Below are 11,189 nucleotides of genomic sequence, written 5' to 3' on the forward strand. Positions count from 1 at the left end.
TCCATCCGTCCCATAAAAAACGAATCTAGAATCGGATGTAACATATTCTACTATAAATCTAGACATATATATGTTCAAATTCGTAGTACTAAAATGTGTTACATCTAATACTAGGTTAGTTTTTTTATAGAACGGAGGGAGTACTTTGATATTGCAGTTCATGCATTCGGTAGCAAGGTGCGCTCTGTTTGACTTGTCACTTGCCCTCCATGCTACTCCCTCCGTTCTATTATAAGTGCAGTCATAAGTTTTCATGCCTAACGTTTGACCGTCCGTCTTATTTAAAAAGTTTATGAAAAAATTTTAAAAATTAAGTCACGCATAAAGTACTATTTATATTTTATCATTTAATAACAACAAAAATACTAATCATAAAAATATTTCGAATATGACGGATGGTCAAAGTTGGACACTAAAACCTACAACTGTGCTTATTATGGGACAGAGGAAGTATTATAATTCAGAGTAAATTATGTTGGGTTACAGACGTTACATTAACTTACAAGTGGGTGTAATCTACTCTCTCTGTACACAAATACATGATTTGGGATTCGAATTTCATCCATAAATATAAAGAATTTTGAAGTACTACTTTTACAATATATATCCAACCGTTGCATTTATGCATTTATTGCTAACCGGCAGTTGCATCGCTAGGTATGATATTTTTCAATTAAGTAAACTCCAAAGAACATCAAAGTGTCATTTTATTTTACTCTTCAACTTTACTAGACAACCTAGAACGAAGGGAGTAGCATACAAAACACCCAGTCTAACAGATAAACTTGTCGACTCTATGCAAACCATAGCCAAATCTAAGTACACCACATATAACTCACAAATTCTGTCAAATCTTATTCATGACCTGGGAAAGTTTTTTTTTTTTCACTCGAGTAGACCTATTGAGCCAGTCAAAATTTGTCCACTGGCTTAGGTGAAGTTATTTTTAGTTGGGTGCGTTTTTTTATGTACTTTCCCTGTAAAAAAAACCAATTATTGAATGGGGTATTTTCTAGTACAACGAATTTAGACAGAAGACTATCCAGATTAGTTGAAAGGAAATGTCACCTCCAATACTAGATTTTTTTTTTTGCCAGAGGAAAATAAAGGCTAAGGTCTATTGGTGGTTCGGGTGAGGTTAGGTTAGTCTAAGCTCCTTTCCTGTTAATGTTTTTCTCTTCCTCCTTAATGAAATGTTACGCAACCCTCTTGTGTAATCAATAAAAAAAATCCACCAGTTAAGAGGTGCATGCATATTTTCCTATCAGGTTTAAGCCATCCTAACAATTCCAAAATCCCTTAGATTTATAGACGGAGTGAGTAATACTTATAAAATTAAAACATAATTCTTTTGTACATTTCAACACAAGTGTGCAGGTGCAGCAAAACTTTCCCTGTCAAACAGATTGACTGGACTGAAATCACTGATAAAATGGAGAAAAGACACGAATATAAAAGAATAACCAATGCAAATAATATTATTGAGAACTGTATCAATCACAGTTGTCCACTGGAACAGCAACCTTTTGACACCCCACAACCTACTCCTTGTACAGACCAGACCTGATTATTGTCCACCACTTGAATCCCAATATCTAAGAACCACCCATCAACTGCATTAACTAATCCAAAACAAAATAATGTTAATATTTAGGAGCCAGGTACACAAAGAATAAACAACAATATGAGCAAGCAACAAGCCCACGAGCAGACATATCACTTTCACATAGATTTCCTTTCTTCCATCCAACAACATATCTGCGGTCAAGCGCACAAAATCAAGGCAAGGCCTAATGCCAGCCGTGCTGTTCCTTCCTTTGTTTGCATCAGCAATCATCTCCAGCAGTAGAACAGGTTTGCAGTATGTTCAGCTCATTATCAGCTCAGGCATCGAATTTCCAGATGTCGCGATCTCCGATCACCGTCCTGTCTTAGCGCGTTTCATCCCAGTTGAGTTGAAGGGGGATACACTGGGACTGGGACTAAGGTGGGGGCTTGGGCTCTCCTCCCTTAGAGTGCCATTCAAAATTGCCAGTTCTCGCAGCTGTTGCTTCTTGTAGTAGTCCATGGATTCATCCTGATAATAGCTCTAGTTAGCAAGATAGGTACTACCGATTTAATAGTAGTAAGTAAAAAAACGCAAGAATCAATAAAGCAGCAACTCGAAACAGGTAGGGAGGAAGGGTACATACAACTGGTTTGAGAAGATCCTCCAGGATTGCCACGGCTTGGTTTAGTCGCACATCAACGATATCAGACGGAAACTCAGCTTCCACAAGTACATGCAGTGGATCATTTAAGTGCTCATAGCCAGGCTTATCCCTAAGCTTGTCTTCCTATTTACGAATAAAAAATATTTTCAGAACCCCTCTCCGCTGATGTTTCATGGTCAGGAGATGGAAAAATTGGCAAACACAAGGAGGGTGATGCTTCTGTCAAATAAAGATTCTAGAAACTAGGATTTTTCTTATCTATTCATGGGCTCTTACATAATCAAAAAATTCCAACCTACATATTTGACCAATCAAAATGTTTGAATGCAAGACTGAGAGTCAGCCATGAGAATGCATTTGACAAAATCTTTGGATCACAGTTAAGTTTGCAAGCTTATTAAGAGTAAGCATGGATATCTGTGCCAATCATAACAAAACGGATTCCAAAGAAACAACTATGCAAGAGTATTTCTTAGCGAAAATCTTCACGCACATGAATAATTCCACTGTCCAGGGCACATGAGACTAGATAAAGTCAATCTACTACAACATGCCTTCGTTTTATCCACTGTTATATACACCTCCGGAGTCAAACCAAACTATACTACTATAAAAGTTACAGGATGAGTGAGATATCACTAATGCATCAAACATAGGAACGGCAGATCTATCCTACACAAAATAGGGTTCTGGGCTCCTTATACTGGCTAATGCACTGGATCAATCTTGACAAACCCCAGATTGCAGCTTAACAAACTAGAAATATAACTAGTCAAAGTTTCAGACCGAGCCATTAAAATTGTGCTGTGAAAGGTAAATTAGATGGCCTTTCTTAGAATATACAGTGCTCTATCAACCAGGACCAACCCAATGTTTTATATGAAGCGATACTAATTTTATAATTATAAGCTGGTTTAACTACAAACCAGACATACTAAATTTATATTATATCTCTATGGGCATAGTAAGTATAGTAACAGAAAAGAAGTGGCCCTAAAAGGTTCCAGTTTTTCATAACAAGTAATGGGCAACTATAGCATGTCAGTTCTAACTGTGTTCAATTACCTTAACAGAATCTTTCACTGAACCCCGTCCACGAATATAGACTCTACATTGGGTGGTAGCTTCAACTCTTTTCAGGGAGTTTCCTCGTGGTCCCAACAATCGACCAACAAAGTTGTACTAACCATAACAAAAGATTATAAATGATTTGGACTTGTTATAGTGCATACAAAAGAAAGCTCCAAATAACTATAGTTTAATGCAGGCTGTACATACATTGGGATACTTGTCGACAGGAACATCAATCCTGACAACTTTCTTAACAACAGGGCTTCCAGCAACTCCTGGAGCAACATTCCAGCCCATGGAGGGCGATTGGAGTACCCCCATCTGCTGAAAATAAACACTTATAAATATAAGCAAACCAGTGCTCGAGATTTTGGAGAAAATGGCAATCGCACATGGATTATATGACAGAAACCAGCATTGCTTATGGGAATGAGGTTTTGCCAAACACTAATATAATATGTCCATTGGTGGAACAAGCTGTTCCTAATATTAAAATCCAATAGTTATCATTGCTAAGTAAGTAGTAAACTTGCACTGTTGCACATTTCTTAAAACAGAAAATAAGATGGAAGAAGCCATCTTTCAATAACTAGGACCCATTTTTCCTGTTTCTCCTACATAATAGTAAAATGAGAGTAAATCAAATTAGTGCTGTTGAAATAATTCCTATCATTTGCCCACTATAAATATATTTTTTGTAGGGTTGCCTATTTGGAATTAAACAGTTTATCAAGAATCGGTTTTTTGTAGGGTTGCCTATTTGGAATTAAACAGTTTATCAAGAATCGGCTTAGGCTAAGTTCACCGGTCACTCTAGCTTCTAAAAAAAAGAGTAAAAAACCTTAGATGGGCAAGAAACATGAGTTGCCAGCGCAGGTTATATGTATGCTTGAAAATGTAATATCCAAAAACAAATATTTTTTAAAGCAGAGAAGATATATATCAGCCTACTAAGTTAACACTTTTTCCCGATCACTATGTCTTGGTGTACATGATATATATACAACAGATGATAAGGCAGGTCCCACATGCAGAACCAATGAACAGATGATTGTATGAATATGTATTACCTCTGTTTGCATTCCTGACCATCCCTCCAGATCCATTGGTTGACCATTCATAGGGTGGCCAGTTAACCTTAATGGGCTACCATGATTGACTCTCTCAGGTTCAACAAAATTTGGGTTAGGTGGCAAAGAAGATGCCCTCAAAATCTCTGCATTGACAAAAGGAGCCAATATAAGATTTGTTAGTTTGATTATGCCACATCAAATAAGGAGAAAATATCCAGGAAATATTTTTTTTCAGTGTGTGTAACACCAGAAACAATAGCGAAAGGAGCTAGAATGTAGAAATTGACTAACTCAAATTCTGTGTTATCTTATATTGAAATGCAGAACTGAATCTGAAGCATCCCAGCTGAATGATACGACTAAATAATTTAATAGTATTTAGTTTTCATCTCAATGGGTATCTTCTGTGCTTTTTAAAATGATATCACTTGTGTGCATTCCTATGTTTACATAAATAATATCATTTTGGTGTGAATGTGATGAACATCGATGGCATTTCTTATTGACAAGGAACAGATTATCCAAGATCAACAGAGTAGCAGCTTAGAAGAATAGATAAAAGTAGCAAATGGTTGGATGCACTTCCCTGATAGGCACTCACATTCAGACTATACAAATAAATAGGAATAGATAAATACACAGAAAAAATCCAAAAGGGCAGAGGAAATAAACCTTGGTTTAAAAGCCTGTTACAAAACGGAAGAACTTGCATGAACGGGGCTAACTTCTGCCTCTCAGCAAGTAACTCAGCAAGATATCTACAAAACAAAAACCTCATCAGTCAGCTGAATTACAATCATCACATGTGTGGATTTACTTAAGCACAAAAAGGGAGAAAGGTTACTCCAAGCATTTAAAACAAAAATGATCTGTCAACAAGCTTAACAATGGTGAGAATTCATGACCTAATTAAAACAATGAGCACCATGCACATGGCCTTTACAGCTATCAGTGTCCAATCAAAATATATAATGCCTACTTACTCCTAATGGCTTCCAACAGTCAACAACACAGCCACAAATCTGTCATTAGCAGGACACCAAAAATCCCCAACTTGGCAAATCATTATAGGCCACAACCGGGATCATCATTGATCAAGGCCAAAATCACACCAAGACGGTCAAAATTAAGCACAAATCTCGCATAATAGCTAGAATCAAATCTCATACTACTCGGAATGATTCAATCCAATAAGATCAGATAGATTAAAAAACAAAACTTTACAGAAGTTGGAGCATGCGTACCTCTCCCTCTCAGAGGCAGGAGACCTCAAGGGGCTCTGATGATGGGGAGAAGAATGAGCACCGGATGGCAAGAACTGGAAGAAAGCCGGTGGTGGGATCCTCTCATCCATGGCATCCAGCAGCAACAAGAACTCAAGAAAATTGCAGTCTTTCGGCGCAAACCAGGATCAAGAAAGATAGAGAGACAGCCCAGTAGCCAAGAACCCAAGAAATCAAGAAAACCAAGAAGAGCAAAACAACCAGGAAGCTATCAGAGAGGAGATGTATCTATCTATGGGGGGGTGAGGCCTGAATGGAATCCAAGGAAATCTAAAAAGGACAGAGAGGTGCCAAGAACCAAGAAGCAAGTATTGGGATGGGTGGGATTATATATATGTGTGTGTGTGTGTAGCTATAAAATAAAAAGGGAAGGTAATAGCTGGGTTTGCATCAATCAATGATCAGAGGAGGAGAGCCCAGGCTGTGTAGGAGTTGGCAGCAGCTCTCTTTTGTGGCTGCCTGCATGCTGCTGCTGCTGCTGCTTCTGTTCTTGCTTGCTTGCTCTTTCTCCAGTGTTGTGACGTTGTCTGTACAGCAGCTAGCTAGCAGAAAGAGAAGGGGGTGGGTGGTGAGGAGGAAGAGACAAACCCAGAAGAGGGAGCTTTGGATGCTCTCTCCTCACTGCTGTGTGCGTCTTGCCAGTTCAGATGATTGGAGTCCTGTGCCTGACCGCTTCTAGAGAGTGGAGCGCGTCTCTTCTTTTTTTACAGCCCCGTTATTGGCCAACGTTTATACTACACATATAAATATAAACCAACTTTAAATTATAAAGTCAGTTTTTAACTTAATTTTGTGATTTTTCTCGTTATAGTTTATTTTACAGTGTTTGCTTTTTTTCGCGAGCGTGCAGAAAAATTACACATCAATATAGGCCTGTTTAGCCCACCCTAAAATTTTTCACTAAATCACATCGAACATTTGAACATATGCATAAAGTATTAAATATAGGCTTAAAAAATAACTAATTGCATATATTGCGACTAATTTGCGATATGAATTTTTAAGTCTAATTGCTACATGATTTGACAATGTGGTGCTATAGTAAATATTTGCTAATGATAGATTAATTAGGCTTAATAAATTCGTCTCGCGGTTTACCGACGGATTCTGTAATTAGTTTTTTTTATTAGTGTCCGAACACCCCATGCGACACCCTATATAACACCCGATGTGACACGCCAAAACTTTACACCCTTGGATTTAAACACCCCCGTAGAGTGATTGCTTTTAAATCGCTAGAGACATGCATGTATATAAAAATTTGATCCATAAATTATTTTTTAAGTTGCTAATAATATAAGAAAAAGATGGTGCTCTTACTCTCTTCTTTCTTTTTTTTTCAAGGGTTGATAGAATTAGTAGGACCCTAGGAAACAATCGGTGACACATTTTTGCTCGAAGCAATATGTTTGTTACTCGAGTGTCCCATCGCTACTTAAATATATAATTCGTATATTATAATGGCCGATCGAAATAAGTATATTTATTCTTAATTATTTTGTCTGGAACCATGTCATCTCGGTAATTTGTAGCTTTTTAGATGTTTGATCCAGAGTGTCGATCAAATAGTAGACTATTCTTTCGTGAGACGAGACTTCTAAAGTGTGAATCGCACGGAACAATAACCAAGTTATATTTTACATTGCACCACATGTTAGCATTTCACCATTAAAAAATGTCAGCATCAATGTGTCCAATTTTTTTCCTAGCTAATGAGTTTGTACATAGCTAGTACAAATTTATGGATAGAGTATATGTGTAGGGCATTATTTGTTGAGACTAAGCAAAAGAATATTAATTAGCAAATTGGCAGATATTATAATAAAATAATGTATGTTCACGTGTTGAAAGGAGTGTAAAACATAAATAATAATCTTATACCATAACAATTATAAATATATTTACTGGAAGATTTTAATGGTTGTCACATGAACCATATGCAATCCTCCGTGTCTTGCCAATTCCCGCACGCTAATAGTGAACCTTTCCCCTTCTTAGTGTTTTCTACGTATCATTAGGTGGGCCCCTCTCCCCTCCTTAGTGTTTTCCACCCATCGTTAGGTGGGCATTCTCCCTAGTTTTCTCCTCAAGCCGCGGCGCCATCTAGGATGGCCTTGTAATACCATCAATTGTTTTGTCCTTACTATCATTGCATCTCTCATACACTACTAGATAGACCTCCTCACCGTGTATTCCCTCACACACCATATCGGTATCGGGTGATCTTATAGTGCCATCCATCGATATGTCCTCACCCTCCGTTGCATCCCCAACATGTCAACAAGTGAGCATCCTCTCCGGTCCTTCCTATGCACGGCACATGGTATCCTTACATCGTCATTTATCATTCTATCTTCACCTCCTATTGCATCCCCCATGCGTCGTTAGGGGGAGGGGGGTATTTGTCGTGCTTGCCTCACAACATCCATTGGTCCATTTTCATCACTCATTGTCTACCCCGCAAGTTGCTAGTTGGGCTTCCTCCCACACTCATGCTTGCCCTACAACATTTATTAATCTATTTTCACAACTCGTTGTATACTCCATTGTTTGCTAGCTGGGTTTTTTCTCCCACACTTAGTATGAGGTAATCTTACAACGCAATTATCTTTCTGTTAGTTTTCCTCATCCATTGTTTTTATTAGTTGTTTACCTAAATATTTTTAAAGTGTGTGTTTATAATCCAATATACCCCTTTCAAATCATGCTATTAGCGTGCACAAAGAGTGATAAAGTCAAGCAGGGCAGAGGAAAGCCTAGGATAGCTTAGGCTTGCCTCCATAATTATAGTATAAACCTTATTAAATTACCATGTAATTTTTTTTTTGATGAAATCATATCTCATTAGTTAGCTCTACTTGAATTTCTGGCTCCGCCTGTAAGGTCAAGCAATAAAATTGTGTTAGAAATTAGTACTTGTTTAAGCTCTTTTAAGGAAAATAAATTTGCATGCCTGAACATGGGTCCGCGTGGAGCTGGTTCTAGCTTGAATCTTGACAGGTGGGGCCCTCCGACCAACATACCACTAAGGCTGGCCCAACAGGAGCGGGACTTGTGGCCCACATGAACGGTGATGGATATTTTTCTTCCAGGGCAAATAATATGGCATAAATGAGTAAATGACTGTATATTGCTGACTCTCCGCAGGTTCTTCCTGGAGGTGTTAAGAGCTTACAAAGCTCTTACGGCAAGTCATCTTATCTTGCCGTTGGAAATTTCCTTTAATTTCAACTCATAGCATTCAGACCCTCCTGAAATAGTTAAAACACCCAGCTTAATTAATTAGCATTTGAAATTTCAACTCAGCTAGTAATCGTGACTTTAGAATCACAAGGTGTAAATATTGTGTTTTCTAGCGCTTTGATCACTGCCCAGCACTTCTGTATACCAATTACATAGTAGGCGGCCAATGTAGTGGCACAACGCACAACATGGGTTTCAGTGAGGTGATGAGATCTGATGGAGGAAAGAGAATAATCAAACGAAAAATGTATGTGGAAAATGTTCCGTCATTTGTTTCAAGTAGTTAATTATTTTATACTCCTTCCGTTTCAGGTTATAAGATGTTTTGACTTTAGTCAAAGTCATACTGCTTCAAGTTTGACTAAGTTTATAGAAGAAAATAGTAATATTTTTGACTCAAGATAAATTTATTATAAAAATATATTTAATTATTAATGTAATAAAACTAATTTGGTAATGTAAATATTATTATATTTGTCTATAAACTTAATCAAATTTGAAACAATTTGAATTTAACCAAAGTTAAGACATCTATAATCTGAAATGGAGGAAGTAGCTTACACCGATTTAGGTGTTTGTGGGATAGATACCCAATGGACAGTTATTTCTTCCTCCAAAAAGCTCCACTCAACTCCTAGCCTCTTTTCATTCTCTCTACTCGCACTCCATCTCAGAAAAAACCAACTTCTAACTTATACATAAACATGGTTTCAATAAGTTCATCTTGGATGCTTCATCATATATATATATATAGACAGTTCATTACAAACCGTCAAAGCATGATTTAACAAGAGGCCCGTCTAAATTGATGATGGTGGAAAGAACTTCCCAATTATCTACTTATCAGACATATGACCTTTGTCCTTTTGTTAGTAACCACATTTTGTACCATTATATATAGGAATTGTAAAAAAAAAAAAGGTGATGTTTGTGCTTATATCACATAGTGGTACAATTTTTTTTTACTACTCCCTCTATCCAAAAGTCTAAGGTCATTTTTTATTTTTTGGATTTTTCCAAAAGTACAAGGCATATTTATAATCTCTTTATGCTAAATTAAATTGTTGACAAAAAAATCATCTTAATACTTATTGATTGCGTGTATGTATATAGTTCCTTGATTTTGTCACATGGCAAGTGAGTTAAATTGTTTCTTATCTTGATGACAAAAGAAATATGTCTTATATTTTTTGATGGAAAGATTAAATGAGTTTGATCGCAAGAAAAACTATATGTGGTAATACCTCGTGATATATCTCACTTTGTGTTTCAGGAATGTATGAACCTATTTTTCTCAGAAAATTTAATTTTTCCGCATATCTCACTAAATTTACCTTAAAATAGATGGCAGTAGCTTTTGTTTTCCTCCTTTACTCTCACATCTATGCCACCTCTGTTGCTCTTTATCGTTATTGCGATTGGGCGTTCCAATGCACATGAATGGATGAAATTAATCGCAAGAATTAAAGAAAAAATGGTACTCAATCCATTATACCCCTAACCAACTTTCAACTTTCAACAGCAAATCACTGAACAAACTACTCCATTATTGAGTCAAGTCCAGGTGAGTCAGTCAAGTCCTACCTCCGTCCCGTAAAAATTGAATTTTTATCTTTGAACTTTTGTCCCATAAAAATTATATTTCTACTGATGTGGGACCCATTAAACTGATTACATTTCCTTGTAATCTTCTTTCTTTCCATCCCATGTCTAACACGTTGTCTCAACATTCCTTTTAATCAATTTTATATATGAAATATGTGCATGTACTATGTTTATTAAATAGGGTTATTGTAGTCATTTGTCTATCCTTCTAATATGTCCTTAATTCCTTAAAAAATTAATTTTTACGGGAAGGAGGTAGTAGTTCATTATTGAGTCGATCCGGCACTCCGGCCTATGGCTTGAATGTGTGGCATGTGCGTGTTTTGATGTGCCGCACTTTATCGATTACTTGTGGTTTGTAATGCTATTTCTCATCTTAAATTAATGAAGTTAGAACCCTTATAAATTACAGTCAATGTGTGTTGTTTTGTTTGGGGGTATTTAATTTGGTTGTCAGTCGCAGTGTGACACGTTTAAAATTAGACGAGTTTGATCAACTTAGCAGATATATATATTTGATTGGAGTCACAGCGTGACAAGATTTTTTTTTCCTAACAAAATATATGTTATACATACTTATATATGTCAATGACTAAAAACACTATGATAAGATTCTTTTAAACTTGTTAAGGTGTGACATATAATTTAATCACCCCGCTTAAACATCTATGATAAGCTTGCAACCCAAGATAATTGGGAAT

The 11,189-nt window shown here is 36.7% G+C and overlaps 1 protein-coding gene across 4 annotated transcripts; it reads right to left on the reverse strand.

The window, feature by feature from the left end:
• Positions 1-1,454: 1,454 nt before the first annotated feature.
• LOC127774732 (KH domain-containing protein At1g09660/At1g09670-like) lies at positions 1,455-6,261 on the reverse strand. Of its 4 annotated transcripts, none has more exons than XM_052301017.1 (7): positions 5,602-6,260; positions 5,030-5,115; positions 4,355-4,500; positions 3,492-3,605; positions 3,279-3,395; positions 2,193-2,336; positions 1,455-2,077 (listed from the first exon to the last, which is right to left on the reverse strand). In XM_052301017.1, exons 1-7 carry the CDS (start codon positions 5,709-5,711, stop codon positions 1,919-1,921), a joined length of 876 nt encoding a protein of 291 aa, XP_052156977.1. In that variant the 5' UTR covers positions 5,712-6,260; the 3' UTR covers positions 1,455-1,918. The 4 variants fall into 4 exon arrangements, with proteins under 4 accessions (XP_052156977.1, XP_052156976.1, XP_052156978.1 ...); XM_052301016.1 differs by having other exon boundaries at positions 3,492-3,608; XM_052301018.1 differs by lacking the exon at positions 3,279-3,395 and having other exon boundaries at positions 3,492-3,608; positions 5,602-6,261.
• Positions 6,262-11,189: the final 4,928 nt, after the last annotated feature.

The sequence above is a fragment of the Oryza glaberrima genome, chromosome 5 (genome assembly GCF_000147395.1).
Source record: "Oryza glaberrima chromosome 5, OglaRS2, whole genome shotgun sequence".
NCBI classification, from domain to species: Eukaryota; Viridiplantae; Streptophyta; class Magnoliopsida; order Poales; family Poaceae; genus Oryza; species Oryza glaberrima.

Bases quoted from the DNA above. Each gene is read 5' to 3' on its own strand.
- LOC127774732 (XM_052301016.1), bottom strand. From the start codon at position 5,711: ATGGATGAGAGGATCCCACCACCGGCTTTCTTCCAGTTCTTGCCATCC. The intron at 3,396-3,491 runs GTATGTACAGCC...TGTTATGGTTAG, and splicing joins CTGTCGACAAGTATCCCAAT to TACAACTTTGTTGGTCGATT. The intron at 2,337-3,278 runs GTAATTGAACAC...ATTCGTAAATAG, and splicing joins CAGTGAAAGATTCTGTTAAG to GAAGACAAGCTTAGGGATAA.